Below are 22,982 nucleotides of genomic sequence, written 5' to 3'. Positions count from 1 at the left end.
ACATTTATTCAACAAAGACAATATACAAATGAGCAAATACATATCTAATACAATTTTACATAGTAATAAGTGCTATGAAGAAAGCAGTGTAGAGTGAGTGGAGAATAATAGCAAGGGTGCTATTTTATAAGGTGGTCAGGAATAGCCTGAGGAGGTAACATGTGAACAGAAACCTGAAGGAAGTGAGCAAATAAATTATGTATATAACTTCAGAAAAGAATATCCAGGAAGAAGGAAAACCAAGTTCAAAGACCCTGACACATGAGCATGTATGATATATTCTAGGAAAGCAAAAGACAGCTGTGGCTGGAGGGCAGTGATGGAGGGGGAGAATGGTAGGAAATGAGTAAGGAGATGGAGCCCAGGTCAGATCACAAAAGGTCTTCATATCATAGTGAGGAATTTTGATTTTATTTCAGTGTTACACTGTTCTGAGTGTTACGGAAAGCCATGGATGACTGAGACCCCACCATATGGAAAATAGACTATGTATGGGAGATGGGACAAGGGTGGATGTAGGGAAACTATTTCATAAATTTTATAGTGAACCACGTGAGAGATTATGGCTATCTGGACTAGGATCTTATTAGTGGAGGTGGTAAGATCATGGGTATATTTTACTCAGGTTGCTAATGGATAAGATATGGGGTGTGAGAGAAAGAGAAAATTCAAGGATGGCTTGAGCAACCGGGTGGAGTGATGGTGCCACTTACTAAGATGGGAAGACTATGGGGAGTGAAATTAAGAGTGAAGGTTTGTGTATGATAAGTTTGGAAGTGCCTACTGGCCATCCAAGAGCTGCCAAGTGGATGGTGGTTACATGGGTCAGTGTACAAGGGGGAATACAGATGGTATTTAAGCTATGGAGCTGGAAAGGATCGCTTAGGGAATAGCTCTGGAATAAGACACAAAGCCCTGGGCTCACTCCAATGTTTTGGGTAGTTATCCTTAACCCTGACCACATTAGAATCGTCTATAGAGCTTACAAAAAAATACTAATGCTGAAGTCCAACTTGTAAAGATTCTGATTTAATTGTTCTGCGTTGGGTTCGGGCAGCTATATTTTAAAAAGCCCCCAGATGATTGTAGTAGGCAACTAGGATTGAGAACCACTGCTTTAGAGGTTGGGAAACAGAAACAGAAAATGAGAAGAAATGTTTAGTGAAATTAAGATAAATGTATGCCAGCAGTAGCTTTAATCTGTGCTTAAATAATAAAACTAATAGCTCTATAAAATGTGGCCATTTCATTAAATTTAAAAGCATATTATTAATATTACTCAGTCTGTCACATAGTTTCCTGCCTGTAAGAACCCTCAGGAGAAATTACTTTTTGGTCTTAATATCAGAAAATATTTTATTTATCCTGAACATGTGTTTATTTTTAATCTTAAAGACACTTAATTGGGTAGTCTTTTTTTTTTCCCTTGTAAAAAAGCTCTCAGGACGAAATTAGTAACACAATCATAGAAAGCATAGTTTATATTCAATTAAATAAGTTCACCAAATATGTATTCAGCACTAGTATACAAAAAGCAATATGCTTGGCAGTGAGAATATACCCATAAAGATTTAATGATATGCCTATTTTTAGTAATAGCCTTTTTCTTGGCTCCATTTTAGTTCCAGGCCTTGCTTTCCATTTTCTTAACTATGTCTCATTTGCACTGTATTAGATATTGCTGTGGTTCACCTTAAATACTTTTCAGAATAAGTACACTATAGTAGCTAATACATATGTATCAAGTACTTACTATGTGTGAACACCAAGCTCTTTGGAGGAATTAGCTCATTCAATTCTCCCAAGGACCTCATATGTTCTTATCTTGCAGGGAAGTGCAGGGACAGAATGTGCACTAAGAGAGTCTGTGCTACTTAACACGAGGCCCTCGTGCCCCAGGAACTGATCTTTATCCATCAAGACTGCAACTACAGTGTGAACAAGTTGGCAGTTACAAATGAAGATGTTGGCTTTGAAGTCTTATAGTTTTAGGACTATTTTCCTATTAATCAGGGTGAAATGTGTTGAATCATCCACATGAATCAGTGACCAAATACTCCATGGTAACAAATTACCAGGTCAGGTTGACAGTAGTATTCCTGAATGTGAAACGGATTTTAAGCTATAAAAAAAAACTAAATTTTAAAGCAATCAGACCCTGCTGATGCCTATCCAAAATGAGCCAGTGAGCTCAGCCATGGGACAGAGGCAAGTGTTAGCATGAGCAAAAGTACTGCCCTTTCCTTTTCTAGTAGTTTTGACTAGGTGTGTGTATGAGGTCTGCTTGCTAAAGCTTTATATAAAGTTTGCATTTATTGTCTGCTTTCCAAGATTAACAGATGAAAATAAACTCAGGACTCTTACTAAAACGCCTGATTCTGCAAACATGCTTACAAGATCATAGACTAAAACTAAATAAGTATTCTCCAGGCTCCTGCATTTGAGAGGGAAAAATGAGACATCATAAAGAACAATGTGCTGTTGATGGCCTTCCTATTCATCCTTTCCTAGAAAAAGAGTAGACCTCTGGGATATGCTAGTACAAATAGAGCAAATATAAATACAAATATATAGACTGTGCCATATATATATATATATATATATATATATATATATATATATATATATATATGTAATCAGGGTGAAATGTGTTGAATATATATATACAATTTCCAGCGTCCAATACTATATACTATTACTATGTCAGAGATTCACGGTGCTTACTTATATTACTATATTAATGCCTTTGGAAATATCACAGTCAAGTTATCTTTGATTTTGTTTGACCCAGATTTCCCAAACTAATTTGGCCAACTCTTCTCCCCTTTTTAAAAAATTAAAACCTATTTAAGGTCTTGTGGTATATCAGCATTCCTAATAATACAGTATAGGAATAGCTGTATTATTCTATGATACTCTTGGTCTACAAATAAGGTAAATTTATTCATTCATTTATTGGATGAAGACTTTTTAGACAGCTAGATGCTAGAGATAAAATGGGAAGAAACACACATCTGGTTTTTGCTCTTGTGAAGTTAATTGTCCAGTGAGTGTGATGATGATTAATCAAATAATGACACAAATAAATGACAATCACAAACTGGTAACTGTTGCAAAGGAAAAGTTCTTCACTAGTGTGTGTGAGCAGGGTGAGAGGGATTATCAGAGAATCCTGCTGAGGAAGTTACATCCGAGCTGAGCTATAATGGATGAGAAGGAGGGAACCTTCAGGATTTGGGACGCTGAAGGATGATAGTAAGAGCTTAGATTTGAACAATGAGGGAGGGGGCAAATAGAAGCAATGCTGGAAAGTCCTGAGAGTCTACAGATATATTCACAAAGGGAAACAGAAAAAGACCCTAGATAAAAGAAGAGCAACAAACTACAAGTGAAGAATAAAAAAACAGAAGCAATTTCACAGGTATCGACTGATCAAACAGAATACAGCCCACATTCTTTTATTTTGTAGAGAGCAAACTACTTTCTTCCAGATTTTAGGAATTTTTAATAGCTTCAAGTAGAAGATAATTTTATTGTTGCCTGAGGTGGGATTGTTTAGTTTGAAGTGAAGAACAGTAACAGAAAGTATGCAATAAAAACATCCCATTACAACAGTAACAGAAGGTAGACAAAAAAAGGGTACAACAACCATATGTAAATATAATTAGAAATCATTCATTCCTTCCTACAACTAAGATTTTTATTATAGGAAGCTCTGCTTCTCCTTTGCAGCATTTGGCAAAATTACAATGATTAACCATTTATACCTAAATGTTTCATGACTGTCTTTCCTACTAGAGTGTAAGCTCAAGAAGACAGGGCAATATCTAATTTATTCATCATAGCATTCCCATTCTTAGTGACAAAGAAATCAGCCCTTCTGTCAGAAGGCAGCATTACATGTCAGCAGCTGAGGGAAAAATGTTAGTGTATACAAAATGTTAAATACTAAATGTTTTATCCGAAAAACACTGTGACCTTTCAATTAATGCTATCAGCAAGAACTTGCCCTCCCATCCCAGAGTCCTGAGATCTCTTCTCCTCTTTGTCATGGTCACGCGGCACTCTCTTCCCCTGTGACCAGATTCTTGGGGAAAGAGGAGTCTTAAGTAACACTTCTATATAAATGCCTATAATTTTAAAATATGAAGGAATTAAGTGTGTGGTAAGCACCTAGCTACTTTTCTCCCTCTTCTCCTTCCTTCCATTATACAGGGAACAGCTGTATTAAAACAGGGATTTTTTGCAATAAATGACGATGTTTTATTTTAAATCCCTTGCCTGCGATCTTACTTTCTACAATACTGGCACAATACATGGCACATAAGAGACACTAAATAAACTTTCACTGATTGACTGACTAGTTGCATTATAACAGGTCAAGCCCTGTGCTAAATTTCAGAAATACAAAAAGCCTAAGACAAAATAGTTGTCATTGATAAGTTCATGTTTACTGTGTGTGTAGGAAAAGGGAACAGGTAGATAATCAATATGCAGTAGGATTATTATTGTGACGGCAGCATATACAACGCTTAAAACTTAGAAAATTTGGGTGGCATCTTGAAAGACGGGTGGGAGATGAGAGGACAGCAGGTGAGTGATGGGAAATGGCATTCCAGAGAGGGAACAGGGCATGCACCGGCAAGGAGCCATGGAAGAGACAGTGCTTGGGGAAGAGTGGGTAGTTGTATGCAGCTTCAGCAGAAGGTACCAGGGAGAAAGGGACAGAAGGAATGGGTGGAAAGGTGGGGTGGAGCAGACCACAACATCCGTATGAGTGATGCCTTCAACAATGAGGCTTAGAGACATCAAAAACGGATGTTTTGTGCTGGTAATAAAGTCAGTGCCTCTGAGGTCATGGCAAAAGAGAGAAAACGAAAGGAAAAGAGAAAGATTTGCACTTCACTTTACATTTTAAGTAATGTTTAATGTTAGTTTGAACAACGTAATAGACCCAGTTGTGTGATGTGAGAATATATGGTATTTTCCAAGTACGGTGCTTTCCAGATCCTAACTGGCTGAATTTAGGAGACATTGACAATGAAACAGCACTCTTATTATTCAGCTTAGTAAACAAGACTAGGACAAGTATCTGTTCTTGTCTATTGCTTTCCACTATGTAAACTCAAAGCTGTAATTGAGTGAAGTTGAAGGCATCACAAAACCTAACATCCCACTATCTCATCATGAGGACTTGTAACTTAGGAGCAGTAGGATGGGAGGCGCAGAGACCCAATAGCTGCCATCCTCCCTGCCCCAGTTTGACAACAGTTCAATCACAGAGGCAGCAAACATCTCACTCTACTCCAGTGCCAAGGCTGAGTCTCAGTCATGATCGCTTTGCATCACTCCTGCATTTCTAGGCATTTCTATTTGGCTCCTCTCTTTGAAACCCGAGAGTGTCTGGCCCCATCTGACACTAGGCTGAGCTTAATCACACATACCATGCACATCTCATTGCACGGCCTCGAACATCCACTCCGTGCGACTACCTGAAGGCACCTCCTGTAGGTGGGAGACAATGCTCTTGGGCTGGCAAACAGTTCATGTTCACAACTGGAACTAATTTTCACAAAGGAAAGGCATTCCATTGGCAAAATATCTTGTGTTTATCCATTTAGGTAGGATGTTCCTTGAATAAAACATACCTGATATACAGAAAGTTGTAGCAGAAGGGCAGCTTGAGTGCAAAAGCTGAACACCAGTGCAGAAGCAGTGCTTTGAGAAAACACCGTGTCCAAAGAGGAACCCTGCAGATGCAGACTATCACCTTCTGGAAACCGAAGACTAAGTCATTTTCGCCACTGTCCCCCACAGTGTTCCATAGAGAACAAGTACTAAATGCATACTGCCTGAATGAAATCAAGAACATCCTGGGGTCCACAGACTCGAAGCAAAATCAGCTGGTTGCCAGGCCAAGTCCCAGCATCAATGCCACTGCAAGGACACCACAACCTTTTAGTTAAAGGAGGCCCGTGTTGTGGCCATTTAGGGGGACCTATTTAGATGAGATGTCCTACATAAGACTATAAAAACATGCAGAAAAAGCTCACTAATTCTCTAAAAGAATTTGAAATAAAATCAGATTCTGTATTCCTTTGCTGATGATTAATCATCATCATGGCACCTTGTTATCTTGAAGGGAAAAAAAAACTGTTTTGCAGAAACTGCAGAACTTCTCTCTTGCTTCCTCACAGTGAAACTAAAACTAAAGACGTTGTGCTAAAGCCAATGGTATTCAATTTTCATTCTGAAAGAAGGTGAAACTGTGTAGGTTATTACATACAAAGAAGTTAAAAGAATACACTGTGGTCGATAGAGGGTCACAATGGTACTCAAACAACCTGGTAAGTAGTGGGCTCATAAGACGAGACTCTCCACTGTCACTCTCTTTATGTCCCCCACAATCATGGGCTTCCCAATGCAAATATAATTTTTCTTAAGGGTGCCAAATTTTATTTTGTGCCACTGCATGTTTATAATTGCTTTCCCAGATGTTATATTGGAGGAGATATTAATATTATATGCATTTGATTATAAGTCATCCATACTTGTATCTCATGCCCAGCACCACCAGCAGGACTGGCAGCTCTTGGAGGACAGGAAGCATCTCTCACCTGCTCTGTATAAACTACGTACTGGCTCTAATGTCATGTCCTCTACAAAGCCTTCTGTGATGACCTGTCCTAAGCAGAAGGTGATCACCCTGCAGTATTCTGCAGAATGGAGTACCTGCACCACCCTGTGACCTCAAGATTTTAGCACATTTTCAGTCCTCTACGTATTTCAAGCTCTTGAAGAATTAAAAGGTGCTCTTTCTCGCCAAACAGCTGGGATCCACATCCTAGATAATCAAGACTAACAGCTAGACACGAGTAGATATATACTAATCAAGTTAAATTACATTATGGCCATTTTTCTTCTAAAGTGTTATCTTTGGCTCTAAGACACAAATGAATCATTAGGGTTCTGAATCTCTTTTGGCAAAGAAATACAGTGTGAACTGAATGCTCAACATTGTGAGTGTCATCAGAACAATGTCTCTAGATATGAATAGGCTGAGTTAATCCTCCTTCATTACCTCTATTAGCTAACAACGCACACATAGTTATTACACATAATTACTGCTCTAGGAGACATGGACATTTGAAATATTAACTTTCCCACAGACTCCAAATCTTCAGTAAGCAGCTCTCAACAATTCATTACATTCATCATATAGGTCATCATACTCCTATTAAATATGCATGAGATTAAACACCACGCATGTTATATACTGTCCAACATCATTTTTAATATAATTTATTACCTTTTAGATACTGTAATTATAACAGCACCTAAGAGCCGCTATAATAAATGTAAATTTAACTACCTGGCTTGGAAGTAATCAGTGCTATAACTAACCACACTTCTATCATATAGTCAAGTGAAAATATTTTATAACACAAAGTATACAATATTTTAAAAGTTAATGTTTTATGACATAGGAATATATACTTTAAAACTGCATGAATAGTAAGTTAATTTTCTTATTATATAGACAAATAATTCAAAATTGAAATGTATCAAGAAATTAGCATATAATATATTGATATCTACAAGAAGAAGTGCACTTTAAAGTATGATTTGGAGTTTTATGATATCATATTTCTAATCAAATACTTGATAGGCTTTTTAAATTCTACATTTATGCAAATTATCACAACAAAAACTAGATTTGATCCAAAATAAAACAAACATAAAACCCACCAGAAAAAAAGAATATCAAATGAAGGTGAAAAATACATCACTAATCTTGGATCAAGTTACTCTAAACTTTATGATTAGTATGGTCACAGATTATGAACTTATGCATAATAATGGAAATAATAGCCACAGTTCACATGTACCACGGGCTTACTTACCTGTGTCAGGCACTGTAATTAGTGCTTTACATTCATATCTTGGTAAATTTTCACAATTATCCAGTGAAGGCAATATTAATATTATATGCATTTTACAGATGAGGGAAGTAGAGGCTCACACAGATTAAATGACTTGTCCAAGGACACAGGGTTTGGCAGGAGAGGGTCTGACTCCAAGTCTATCTTCCTAACCATACAGTCAGCACCCGGCTGCCAGCTCTGATCCGTTACTTCCTGTGTGGCCTTGGCTAAGTCACCTGAAGTCTCTAAAGCTCATTTCCTTTAGCTGCAAAATGAACATAATATTAATATATGCCAGAATTATTGAGAACTAAATAACATAGTTCATGAGAAAGTATTCTGCAAGTTGTACAGCTATGTTATTGTTATGTTATTGATGAGATTTGAAAACGAAATGTTGAAAAAGAAAAATCTGTTTATTGGCTCTTTGTCAAAAATTTCCAACAAAAACAGTATACCCAGGTAAATTTTCCGGTTGTTTTCCATTGTTTAACACAGAAACTCTTACATAAAAGCAAATATGAATCAATATCTTCATTATACCCTGAGATAGATAGGTAATTACTAAATAGATTCAGTTGTAAGTGAATAGTAGAACTAGAAATGTACTTTTGTAGATGGTTATCAAAAAAGCCGTATTCAATCCATCAGATTTGGTCTTTCAAAGAGCTCTTCAAACTGAGACTTTTTAGTTACCTGGAGTCACTATGAGGCTCTAATTTACTATGATCCACATTCACATTTTGATTTGTGACAATGTTTAAATCCTTAGGCTCAGGAAGGAAAAATAATATTCAATAGTCTCATCATTCATCATTTTAGATAAGTGATATATTATCATCGGGCATATTTTTTCATAGGGTTTTGTAGCTTAAAAAATTATCTCATGTGCATATGTCAACCCAGATCCTAAAACAAGTATTATATTTGGAAATCTGAGATTAGGAAACTGGAATTTGCCAAGGTTAACAAGAAATCTATATATCTGTATGTTGGTGTTTGTGTGAGTGTGTGTGTGTGTGTGTGTGTGTGTGTGTGTGTGTGCATATAAGCATGCAGATGTCTACCAACATGTGATTTTATGTATCTAGTGGCTTTCCATCTTTCTTAATGTCTATATTGCTAAGGATTTAAAGAAAGTATGTATAGCCGAAAGGAAAAGTAGGAACAAAGGGGCCACATAGTTCCAGTATCTCCTTTATTCACTTCAAGGCACTCATGTTATCAGATGAGGAATAAGGGAAATCTTTGTTTGCATAAACCTACACATACACTAAGTCACAATTGCAAATATCTTTATTTGATGATTTTAAGAAGAAAATTGTAAAAGTATAGAGAATCTCCAAGGTGCCTCCTACCTCCTGGCCGTTCATGTTCTCCATCCGTATGTAAAAGCATGGCAATGGGCATCCCTACATTCTTGGATCTTCCAGCCACAACCACATTTTTTCCAAATGTTTCAATCCCTTAAAACACAGTTTAATTTAAATAAAGAACAAGAAGAAGCAAATCAAACATTTGAACAGCCAACTGAAACATTCTTTAAAAACTTCTAGTTAAATATGGATTAGTGTGTGGCTTGTCTATAATGTATCCACATTCGTTATTTATAAATGTTTGTTTTTACACTTTGTGCATTTGTCACTTTCTCTCAATTATGTCTTCAACTAAAAAAACACAGATATTTTAAAGTTGCCATTAATTACTTTTAAACATTGAAATTCACATGAAGAATTAGAAGTTCAGAGATTTAAAAATATATTAACTGCTAATTATAAAATAAGCAAAGTACAACATGTTAAGTTTAATTGGCAATCACACTTTGACCACAACTGGAACAAAATGAATAGGGAAAAAAGTATTTTTCAAAAAGTTCATGCACTTTATTCCATAGGAGAGAAGTACTAGGGATTTAAAACTGTATGAAAGATAAAACTTGCAGATTTAACACACTTTACCTCTATTGGGCATAGTTTCTTCATAAGTAAAATGAACAAGTTACAATTAAGATTTTTTCAAGTACTAACATTCTAGGATGATTCTAGGATCTGCTTTCCCTTGGAAATTTTCTCATTTAATCAGAAAACAGCAAATTAGAAAGGAGAAAATGTTGTCAGACCTGGAAGTGACAGTGAGGGAGGCAGGAGAATCACCAATATAAAAGGCAATATGGAGTCAATTAATGTAGCGGTACACATCTCTACACACCTTGAGGTGCTAGAAGGACTTTACATACGGTATTTAGAACACAATTCAAGGGTAAATGTTTATATTAAAAACCTAGGTCATTAGAGATTCAAATATGTTCAGCACATTTTATTTTTAAAGACAAAGGAATAATACATTTTGGAAAATGTACATAAAAATATATTGTTTAGGGAAGAAAATCTACTATTTAGAAAATTCACTCCGTACAAAATGTAAGAGCAGTTACATATAACCTCAGTTTTTTTTTTCTTTCAATTATTCTTCGACTTATATAACTTTATATCTTTCTACAGATTGACGTTTTATGGCTTATCATATTCTTTCACTCAGTGGAACTGAGATGGTCCCATCAAGGCAAAACACAAATACTTTGTTTGGCACTTAGTGCCCACGACCTGTAGACCACAAGTTACCAACCTGTTCTTTTGATTATTTCCCAAACAGCACTGGCAGTGGCAGGTATGAAAGAATGCTGATCAAGGCACAGTCTTCCAATATTGATGATATGAAATCCATCTACATCTTTTTCAGGGGCAATTCCATTGCATACTGTTCGTTCATCCACATGGTCTGAAAGGTAAATAAAATTGGTCTCATTTTATAACTGTTTTTTATTTGGAGGTCTGGAAAATGAAATCTGAGGCCCTACAACCTATTCACTTATGACTCAGCTTCAGTGAAGGCATAAAATCATTATTCTGTTCCTTTTCTTGCCACAAAAACAGTAAGCCAAAGTGCTTTTGATCAAGGGCTGTAATTAACTGTTGTTATGCAACAGAGATTATGCAAGTACTGGGCCACAGTGTCTGGCCTAGTGAAAGGGAAAAATCTGTGAAACAAACAATACCAATGAGATCTGGGAACAGCCAGGTGATAAGTCTCTTCCTAAATAAATTGCATATTTAAATTTGTGTAATTTATTTGCATAATAAATTTGCATTTTTACTATACAAGATATTTTCAAATAGGCTTCCATTAAATATTTCTAGCATTATAGATTAAAAGGACTTTGTTAGTGCTAAAAATAATCATATTATTATTAGTGCCTAGCTTCCAAATGACATAACAAAAAAGCAACTCTAAAACATACACACACACACACACACACACACACACACACACCACTTCCCTGAAGCATTAGAACATTGAAATCCAAAATAGCATTATGGTTTCCTATATGAAAGAAAAAGAATATAACTTCAGTGATGAAATAATCAAATGAGATATGAGATGCCAATCATCTCATTCGGAAAAGTAGTAACTACAGAAACATAAAACAGGCTTTTCCCATTCTGTGCAGAATAGCTTAGCTTACCCTAAACACAACAATTAATCCACGTGCATAAAATATCAAAATAAAGGTACATTTGTTACATTAAAGTTTTTGTCCATGATATAATAGATTCCATTCAGAATCTATTTTTAAAACATTATCAAAGCCCAAGTTCAAATTGTTTTCAAAGACCTATGCCTTGTATCAAAGATCTTTGATATTCTAGAAGTGACACTCCTGCCATCTTATTTAAATAGATCCAATCTGTCATTATTAGACTACCAAAGTCCTTTACATATAAAAAGTAGTATTTTAAATCATATTCAAATAGAAATTGGGTCTCTCCGATCAAGTTTTTCAAGTTCAAGAATTGTATTCATTTTATAATGATCTGGGAGTAAGAACTCCATCTGTTTTCTCTGCAGTTAGAAAACTTATATAGGTTTTAGCAGAACTTTAAAAAATTACATGATTAATTTACTATTTGAGGACAAAAATAGGTTTTTTTTAAATCTGGATGATGATGATGATGATGGTGATGGTGATGATGTTGATGATTCACTTTTTTTTTAATTAAAGTTCATTGGGGTGACAACTGTTAGTAAAGTTACATAGATTTCAGGTATACAATTTTGTAACATATCATCACATCTCATATTGTGTGTTCACCACCCAGAGTCAGTTCTCCTTCCATTACCATATATTTGACCCCCTTTACCCTCATCTGCCACTCCCCTCCCCTCTTACCCTCTGGTAACCACTAAACTATTGTCTTTGTCTATGAGTCTTTGTTTCTTCATTTGTTTGTCTTGTTCTTTCGTTGTTTTTGGTTTATATACCACATATAAGTGAAATTATATTGTTCTCTACTTTTACTGTCTGACTTATTTCGCTTAGCATTATAATCTCAAGATTGACCCATGTTGTCACAAATGGTACTATTTCACCTTTTCTTACCGCCGAATAGTATTCCATTGTGTATATATACCACAACTTCTTTATCCATTCATCTATCGAAGGACACATTGGTTGTTTCTGTGTCTTGGCCACCATAAATAAAGCTGCAATGAATTCTGGAGCACATATGTCTTTATGGATAAATGTTTTCAGATTATTTGGGTAGATACCCAGAAGAGAGATTGCTGGGTCATATGGTAATTCTATTTTTAATTTTTTGAGGAACCTCCACACTGCCTTCCATAGTGGCTGCAATAGTCTGCATTCCCACCAACAATGTGTGAGGGTTCCTTTTTCTCCACAGCCTCTCAAACATTTGTTACTATTTGTCTTGTTGATGATAGCCATTCTAACTGGGGTGAGGTGATATCTCATTGTGGTTTTTATTTGCATTTCTCTGATGATTAGTGATGTTGAGTATTTTTTCATATGTCTATTTGCCATTTGTATGTCCTCTTTGGAGAAATGTCTCTTCAGGTTCTCTGCCCATTTTTTAATTGAATTGTTTGTTTTTTTGTTGTTGAGTTGTATGAGTACCTTATATATTTTGGATATTAGCCCCTTATCAGAGGAGTTGTTTGCAAATATCTTCTCCCATTCGGTTGGTTGCCTCTTTATCTTGTCAATGGTTTCTTTTGCTGTGCAGAGGCTTTTTAGTTTGATATAGTCCCATTCATTTATTTTAGCTTTTACTTCCCTTGCCTTTGGAGTCAAATTCATAAAATGCTCTTTGAACCCAAGGTCCATAAGTTTAGTACCTATGTTTTCTTCTATGTAGTTTACTGTTTTAGGTCTTATGTTTAGGTCTTTGATCTATTTTGAATTAATTTTGGTACATGGTGACAGATAGCAGTCTAGTTTCATTCTTTTGCACGTGGCTTCCCAGTTCTGCCAGCACCATTTTTTGAAGAGGCTGTCTTTTCTCCATTGCATGGTTTTGGCTTCTTCGTCAAAAATTATCTGTCCATATTTATGTGGATTTGTTTCTGGATTCTCAATTCTATTCCATTGGTCTATGTGTCTGTTCTTCTGCCAATACCATGCTGTTTTGATTACTGCTGCCCTGTAGTACAAGCTAAAGTCAAGGAATGTGATCCCTGCAGCATTCTTCTTTTTTCTTAGCATTGCTTTGGCTATTTGGGGTCTTTTGTGGTTCCATACAAATCTGATGATTTTGTTGTTCTATTTCTTTAAAAAATGCCATTGGGATTTTGATGGGGATTGCATTCAATCTGTATATTGCTTTGGGTAATATGGCCATTTTAACTATGTTGATCCTTCCAATCCATGAACATGGAATGGCTTTCCACTTCTTTGTGTCTTCTTCAATTTCTTTTAAGAATGTCTTATAGTTTTCAGTATACAGGTCTTTCAAATCCTTGGTTAAGTTTATTCCTAGGTATTTTATTCTTTTTTGTTGCAATATCAAAAGGATTTTTTTTCTTCTTCTGAGATTTCATTGTTAATTTATAGAAATGCAATGAACTTTTGTATGTAGATTTTGTAGCCGGCCCCTTTACTGTATAATCACTCATGCAGAAGGTTCATGCCATAGATATTTTTTAATGAAATCAAAAGCTTTGTAAATGAAAAGAAAAACAATTATTTTGAAATCTCCATTATTGAGCTAGGGCTTAAATTAGTTCAATTCTAAATCCAAAGTTTTGGTTAATGTGGCAGTGCCGTCAGAAGCATGGCGGCATAAGGGGTACCCTTGATCTCTCACCTTGAAGTTACAACAAGTTGAACAGCTATAAGTCAACAAAGGATTCCACGCACAACACACAAACATGTCTGAGAGATCTGTGCATTGAAACATCTGAAGGTGGGCATATCCGGGGAAACAGGGGAGGCAGGAAAGGAGAAGAGCAGAGATAAGTACTGTGGATGCAGTACAGAGCTCACTGCAGGTCTCGAGAGAGGGGAGGAATCCGGCTACAGGTGCACTCTCTGTTCCCCCAACCATTCCTGCCTGAGTGATCAGCATATTATATGGCTGAACCCAGCGATCAGAGCAGAAGCTGAATACAGAAGAGCAAATACTGAGACAGCCTTGTTCTAGCAGCCGCCAATGCCAGGCAGGAAACAACGCTATGGACCCTGGCTGCCTCCCCGCTCCCTCCAAGAGTTCACCTCCTGGCAGAGGAACCCAGAAGAAGCTGTAGCAGTGAGTGTTGGGTTATACAGCAGAGTATCTACAGCTCTGAGAACTGGAAAGAGTTCCTGAGCAGCAGGCTGACACTGCAGCTAATACCAGTGAAGGGGGTGGAGTTACACAGATGAGGAGGCAGCGGCTGTCTGACAGTTGCCATTACTGGGAGAAGAAAAAAGCTACAAACACACCAGCAACCTCTCCCAGCCCATCCTGCCCCCACTCATTCACTGATCCAAGCAGAGGCTCCTGGCACAGCTCAGGAAGCACAGCACTGTGTCTGGCTGCAGGGGCAGCACTGGAATTTCAGGGTCTCAGAACCACATTGCTCAGCACATTCTCCCACAGGGAGACGGAGGCAACCTGGTCACAGAGGAGACGCACAACTCCCCATGGAATACAAGGCATTTTCCAGCACCCAGCAGAGATCTGAGAACTGGGAACAGTGCCAGAGAAAGTCAAACACTTGTGCTCCAGTGCCACCTACTGGAAAATAAAAGAAAGACCTCTTAACAACCAGCTGCAGAGTTCACTCCTATAAATGTCTAGGCAGAGAAATAGTCCATCAAATATTATGAAAACCAAGTTAACAAGACAACTCAGAAAGAAAAATAAAAATCTCCAGAAAATAAACTTAAAGACAAGGAAATAGGTGACTTATATGACAGAGAATTTAACATTGCAGTTCTGAAAAAATTCAATGAAATGCAAGAAAACTCAGATAGGCAGTTTAATGAACTCAGAAATAAAATCAATGAACAAAAGGAATATTTTACCAAAGAGACTGAAACTTTAAAAAAAAAAAAGAATCAAATTGAAATTCTGGAGCTGAAGAACTCAATAAAAGAAATGAAGAATGAAATAGAGAGTTCAAGAAATAGAGCTAACCAGATGCAGGAAAGAATTAGTGATATTGAAGACAGAAATCTGGAAGAAGTGAAAGACTTGAGAGGTAAAAGAAATGAAAGAACTCTACAAGAACTGTCTGACTCCATCAAAGAGTGATATACTAATAATGGGTATACAAGAAGAACAGAGAGAGAAGGGAACAGAGAGTCTATTCAAATAGTCAACAAGAACATCCCAAACCTATGGAAAGAACTGAATCATCCAACCCAAGAAGCAAACAGAACACCTAATTATGTTAATACAAAAGGACTTCTCCAAGGCACATTATATTAAAACTGTTAAAAATTAATGACAAAGAAAGAATTCTCAAGGCAGCCAGGAAAAAAGAAGACAGTAACCTATAAAGGAAGACCCATTAGTTTATCATCAGATTTTTCAGCAGAAACTCTACAAGCTAGGAAGGAATAGAATCAAATATTCAAACTATTAGAAGAGAGAAAATACCAGCCAAGCATAACTTTGCAAATCCAGCAAAATTATCCTTTAGATGTGAAGGAATAATAAAGGTCCTTCCAGATAAAGAGAAGCTGAGGGAATTTTCCACCACAAAGCCTGCATTATAGGAAGTACTGAAGGAGGTTATTGCACCTGGAACAAAAAGACAAAAGGATACACAACTATGAGTAAGATAACTAAAACAGACAGACAGAAACAGAAAATTGCAACTCTTATTCAGAATAGGGAGGGCACTATATGCTTAAGTATAACATAAAGGTTAAATGAGGTAAAATCGTAAAAAAAAGGAAAGAAGATAATAGCCACTGCAACTCAGAAATAAACTCATAGCATAAATAGGGATAATTTGTGATAATAAAAACATAAAAAGGGAGGAGATAAAGGTCTGAATTTGCAAAGCGGAATGGAGATAAGATGCATGTAGAAGAAAATGGACTACTGTATATATGCAACTTTCTTTTACATAAACTTAATGGTCACTACACACAAAAAATCCACAACTGAGACACATAACATAAAAAAAGAGGAAATAGAGGGAAAATAACATAGATTACTACACACTAAAATAACAGACAGAAATACATGGGCAAAGAAATAATGGAGACACCACGCTACCAGAAGACAAAACATAAAATGGCTACAGGAAATGGTGAGCAGCAATAGATTTATAAAAAAACAAAAAAAGAAACTCAGAGTTGAGACTCAATCAATCTTAAACCACTACTAAGAGGAGGATCCAGAATTCAAATCCACATTTTTTGCCCTAAAACCAGTTTTTCCTTCTGTATAACATAGAAATCATAAATATTAAGCACTTTGAATACTGCTCAAAAATTTAAAGTAGAAAGGACCCCCCACCTTTTCTAAGCAAGACATTTGATAATTCTAAAGTATCTCAAGGAATATACTATTTCTTCTAGGCTTCCAACAACACTGTTCCTAGATTAACTAATATGTATATCTAAAACATGCAAAATAAGCATCATACATTTTACAACCAATACTACCTTTTGTTATATGAGTAAGAGAAATAAATATATGTCATGCTTTTGACTGACTGCTACTGAAAATCTCCTGATGTCTCAGCCCTGAGGCCCAAAATCTGAAGAGAAGATTCAATAGCATTAATATTTTCACAATGGTTATAAAACATTTTTGATTCATGATGAGCTAGCAAACGACTAACCACTTAATTCCCTACCCAAATTACTGAAGAAACTGGCATTATTCACTTTGTAAGTGAATGTTGTTCCTTTCTATTTAAGATCATGAGAAGTCATTAAATCATGCCAGAAAACACACACATCAAATTAAATTCATAACACTGAGCTAGAACAGCTCAGGAAATGTCTGATAGAACTACAACACTGAATCTACATTTTTGTGATTTATTTACAATATGTTTAATTGCCTTTGGCCAAGGAACAGAAAAATAAGAAACAAAACAAATTACTGGGTATTTTCCACCCAAGGATTTTTACATTACTGCTTAAAAGTACCTCTTTCTACTTCCCTAATGCCTACTGGATAACTGCCAGCTCATTAGCATAGTAAATAATATATTCTTTAGCTTGGTTATATCTTTTCCCCATCATTTCCTCTCTTAAAGTACTCCATCCTTTTTCCAACCATCTTCATTACACATCTTTAGCTCAAGTCACACAAAACTGTCTCCCATCCCCAAGCTCTTAGCATTAATTTTTGCGTTTTTGTGATATTGTTCATGATTATTTTTCCATTACTAATTCCTTCCTCCCTGTTCTTTCACACTCAATTTATTCTTCAATACATTGATCCATTGTCACTTGTTCCTTCATCATAAGTTGAAATACTTTTTTCTCCTCCGCTTTCCCATAGAACTACTATAAAACATTCTTAGCACATTAGTTCAGTTAGTTGATCACATTAGTTATTTAATTATCTCTCTCACTTATGATTGTCTTTTAGGGCACAGACCTTGTCTTATTAAAATGATTCACCCACAGCTTTCTCCAGCTCAGCTGATGGCAATTCCATTCTTTTGTGCTACTTGCCAAAACACCATGGAGCCATTCTAAACACCTTACTTTCTTTCACACCTAACATCCAATCAATTGGAAAATCTGTTGGCTCTTCCTTCATAACATACCTAGCACTTCATTAGTCTCACTATGTCCAATGATATTACTCTGGTTTGAGTAGCCATTATCTATCCTATGAATTCTTGCAACAGCCTCCTAATTAACTTTCTGCTTCCGCATTTGCATCCATACAATCTATTTACAAAAAAAAAATAGGGGTTATATTTTTGAAATGCATGTCTGATCATACCACTCTTCTCCTCAAATCCCTGCTCCTCTTGCTGTTCCTCCAACATTTTAGGCATTTCCCCCCACCTTGGCTATCACTCTTCTGTCTGCCTGAAGGATTAAAAAAAAAAACAATCACTTTGGTTAAGTCCCTCTCTTCTTTCAAATCTTAGCTTAAATTCCACATTCTCTTTAAAGACTATTCCAACCACATTATTTGAAAATGTAGGTTCCATGTCTGCTAATGTTGAAATTGTTTATACTGGACCAAACTTCTCAGAGAATACAATTGTGAACATTGGAAAATTGTATTAAAATCAACTATCTGAAAATACTGCAGAGTCACTAAAAGTAGACAGATTTAGAGAAGTGGACATCTGAAAGAAAGGAATGTCACTGAAAGAGTTTCCCATTTAAGGTTTTCTAGACATGGGACAGCCAGAATTTGGATAGAAATCTGCAGACTTACTTGCATAAGGAATCAAAGGACAAAGTTTGGGGCAATTACAGTAGTTGGAAATTGAAGGGATATAACCAGGAAAGGAGAAAGCCACAGAGAGGAGATTCAAATTGTGTCTACAAACCCTGACCCCTGAACAACACACATAGGAGGCAAACTCCAAGAAGTCCATCTAAGGCTAAGAGAACTAAACAAATTGCAGCTGTGGCTCACCAAGATTAAAACAAAGCTTGAAGTCTTCAATATGACACGTATTTACAAAAAAAATTACAGCTAACATTTTACTTAATAATGAAATACTGAACCTTTTCCTCAAGATCAGAAGAAGGCAAGGGTATCCACTCCCACCATTCTACTCAATGTTTCATTGGAGATCCTAGCTGGTGTAATAAGGTAAGGAAATGAAAAAAACAGGCCTAAAGATCAAAAAAGAAGTAAAACTCTCTAGTAACAGATGGCATGGTTGTTTATGCAGAATACACTAAAAAATTTACAAAACAACAAAAGAACCAATAAAGTGAATTTAGCAAGATCACGGAGTACAAAGTCAATATACAAAAAAAATCAATTGTATTTTTGTACAAGCAGCAACTAATAGAAAATGAAATTTTAAAAAATCGATTTATAATAGCTTACCAATCATAAAACACTTAGGAGGAAATTTAAAATTTTTGAAGATAATACTTTCTATACTGAAAACTACAAAACACTGCTGGATGTCTAGTCTTCCAAATTGTTCTCTAGATTCAATGTAATCTCAGTCATAATCCTAGGAGGGTTTTTTGGTAGAAGCTGACAAACTGATTCTAAAATTTATATGGCTATGAAAAGGATTTAGAATAACCAAAGAAATCTTGAAAATGAACAAATTTAGAAGAGTTACAACACCTGACTTCAAAACTTGCTACAAATTTACAGTAATGAAGACAGTGTGGTACTGATGTAGGGATAGAAAAATAAATCAATGGACTAGAATAGAGAACCCAGCTTTGGGCTCACACTTATACAGTCATTTGATTTTTTTCCCCAAAGGTTCCAAAAGCAATCTAACGGGAAAAGGAAAGTCTTTGCAATAGACAGTACTTGAACAACTTGATAGCCAAATTGGGGGAGGGGGAACATGAACCACGATTATCTACTTCATGCCATACAGAAAAATTAATTGCAGATGGATTATACACCTAAACATAAAAGATAAAACTAAATAGTTTCTGAGAAAAACTTTTAATTTGTGTGCTGCGTACAGGCAAAGTTTTCTTGGGAAAAACAAAACAAAACACAAAAAGCATAAAACATGAAAAAAATTAATTAGACTTCAAAAAAATTAAAATGATATCCTTATGAAAGGATACCACTAAGAAAATGGATAGGCAAACCAAAGACTGGGAGAAACTATTTGCAAAACACATATCTGACAAAGAACACATATGTATATTTGGACATATAAAGAATCCTCAAACCTCAATCTTTAAAAATATCTCAGTTTTTTTAAATGAGCTTCTTAAACATGTACTTTACAAAGGAAGGTTTTTGAACAGACAACATGCATGTGAAAAACATCAGAACAGTGGTTACCTGAGGATGAGGATGAAAAGCAGGGGCAGGGACTGACTAGGAAAAGAGGAAGCTCTCGGTTGATAAAAATATTCTATATTTTGATAAGAGTTTCAGTTAGATTGGAGTTTTTATTTGTCAAAACTTACAGACTAGCATATTTAAGATGTTTGCATTGCAATGCACATAAATTTCACATGAAAATATAAATATTTAACTGTGGTTAATAATATGCCCCCTGAAGTTTTAGGGGTACATTAAGTGTTGTTACCATTAAATGCTTCCAAAATAAGATGAATTGATGGAGGAATAAATGGACAGATGTGACAAAACAAATATAGCAACATGTTAAAAATGATAGAATCTAGGTTGGGGGCATATGGGTGTTCACTGCACCATTCTTTTAACTTTTCTGTACGTTTGAAATTTTTCAAAGCAAAAACACAACCTGTACCCCAACATCCCAAACCTCTTTGCCATGCTCTACTTTTTCATTTTTCCCATAGTACATCAACTTCTAATAAATATGATTGCTTATTGATTGTGTTTATTTTATATTGTGTGTCTTTCCTAGTACTCTACAAGGGCAGAAATTTTCATCGTTTTTCTCCACTGATGTATTCCTAGCACAAAGAACAGTGCCTAGACATTTACTAAATAAATGAAGAAACTGAGACAAAATTAGTGGACAGCTGAGGACAACTAGAACAGGCTGCCATAAGGAAAAGATGTCTCATCTTTCTATAACCTCTGACGTCTACCTTTTAAAATATAATAAAAAACCAAAGGTGATTTTCATTAAAATCTTGATTTGTCAATACCTTTGCATGTACATTATTAGACACATAGCACTTTTATGTCCTCTGATGTAAATTTAATATAAGAGATTCATGTTTGTTTTTCATTTATTCCTTCCTTTCAGGACTTGGAAAATCATATAGCTTTATGCTATATAATAAATGTGAATACAAGGCCCTTGAAAATTCACTCATTTACATATTTATTCAATAAATACGTACTGTCTACCATGTACCTGGTACTTGTCTAAGGGTTTAGGGTATACATATAAGAGAACCAATAGACAAAATTCTTACCCTCTGGAACATACATTCTAATGAAATAAATGTCTGCCTAATCAAATTATTTAGCTACACCCTCTTAATGAGTTAATTATTTTCTAGGAGTAAATGAGACATAATTTTGGAAGCTATGTTCACCATTCTTAATAAATAATATTTAAGTTATACCTTACTGCTTCTACATCAAGATTTCATGACAGGAAATACTTAAATCAGGTGCTTACCCCTTGCCCAATATCATTTAAGAGTTATTTCATCATCAAGGAGTGAGGGGACGAAAAAGGAATGGGAAGTGACTCAAATATCACTGTGCTTCTCCACCCCCAAATTTAAGAACACAGTACAGCTTGGAGGCAGAGTGGGAGGTGTTTTCTAGGCCAGAAAGGGGAGGGCCTGGCTCTCCACCCTTCCTTAGCCTCTTTCTCCTATAGCCACAGAAACTGCCACAATGTCACAGGCAGGCTTCACAAGCTATAAAAAAATAATTATGGAGTTAGAACCTACACATCACGCAAAGGCTATTTCTGCCCTGCATGATTCTCTTGAGTGATCTGAGAGTAAATGGAGATCCAAAACTTGCCTTATTCTTCAGAAGCAGTGTTGAAGATGCCCTGGTTTATCAAGCTCCCAGTGTCCTAGGCACTCACTGTACAAAGTGACTTCAGTAAAACAAACAAACAAACAAACAAACAAACAAAAAACAAGCAGTACAGCACTCGAAGCAGTCTATATTCTACAGAGGAAAACACTCAGATAGGTGAGCATGTCTATTCTAATAGGCTTCTTTCACACACAAGGGAAAAAAAGATGGTTGTGTTTGGGGGACGTTGCTTGCAAACCTCAAACACAATTAGTCTCAAATTGTTTTCTAACTACCCTTCTCCCCTAAGGCCTAGCACAGAATTATATATACAGATTCAATTCTAGGTAACTATTTGTTGAACTGGTAAATGAATAAAGAGGGTCACAGAGTAATCATATAAAAAGATCTTTTCAACAACTGTATATAAAGAAATATCCAGATGTTCCAAAGGGCCTTTTGATTTTGCCAGCTTCTTGACCAAAGCTGAATGAACTCAATAGTAGATGAGGAGATCATAATAAAGGAAAAAGAAAGATTAGAAAGAAAAGAAGTAACTACTATTGTTAGTATATGTGCTGCCGAAGCGAGCACACTACTATTGTTAAAGAACTCCAGATTTTGAAGATACACTGAGAAGTAAATCATCTCACGTTATATGATATAACCTGTTTGTCATAGCAACTACTTAAAAAGATGTAATTATACAGATTTAAGTGACTTAAAAATCTATTGGGATAGATTCCACCTGGGTATGAATGGAAAGAGACATAAATGGCCACAGGGACTAACCAATCCCATAAATACTTATATCATATCTCAGTGATTTACTCTGTTTCCAGGATAAACCATTAACATTATAAGAAAAAAAAACAACAAAAACAAACACTGCTTTCTCAATGTGGTTTTCTATCATGTGGTTAACATATTCCACAGGAGAACTACCTTCCATTTTGTTCCCCTTGCTCATAAATTCTTTGATAAAAATGTTACCTATGAGATTTTTTTTTTAAGTGGATGAATGGTGTTGTGGGGATGGCTTTGTTTCTATGTGAACACTCAAATCTTGTCTGAAAAGATTTGAAATAAAATATTCTGTTCAAAATCTGGCCTTTTTTCTTTGAACAAACCTGAAATGCAA

General features: G+C 35.8%; 1 protein-coding gene across 3 annotated transcripts in view; it reads right to left on the bottom strand.

The window, feature by feature from the left end:
- MTHFD2L (methylenetetrahydrofolate dehydrogenase (NADP+ dependent) 2 like) overlaps positions 1-22,982 on the bottom strand; it is a 98,737-nt gene that overhangs the window by 52,342 nt on the left and 23,413 nt on the right. For all 3 annotated transcript variants that reach the window (XM_019720739.3, XM_074324454.2, XM_019720747.3), the window contains 2 exons: positions 10,551-10,703; positions 9,284-9,391 (listed from right to left, as the gene is read on the bottom strand). In XM_019720739.3, coding sequence (XP_019576298.3) covers positions 9,284-9,391; positions 10,551-10,703 — 261 coding nt within the window. The remainder of the gene's footprint in view (positions 1-9,283; positions 9,392-10,550; positions 10,704-22,982) is intronic.

This window comes from Rhinolophus sinicus, chromosome 1 (assembly GCF_057876585.1).
Source record: "Rhinolophus sinicus isolate RSI-liver-muscle chromosome 1, RSI-T2T, whole genome shotgun sequence".
In the NCBI taxonomy this organism is placed as follows: domain Eukaryota; kingdom Metazoa; phylum Chordata; class Mammalia; order Chiroptera; family Rhinolophidae; genus Rhinolophus; species Rhinolophus sinicus.
Note: the sequence above shows the minus strand (reverse complement) of the source record. Positions and strands in the feature narration are given on the sequence as shown.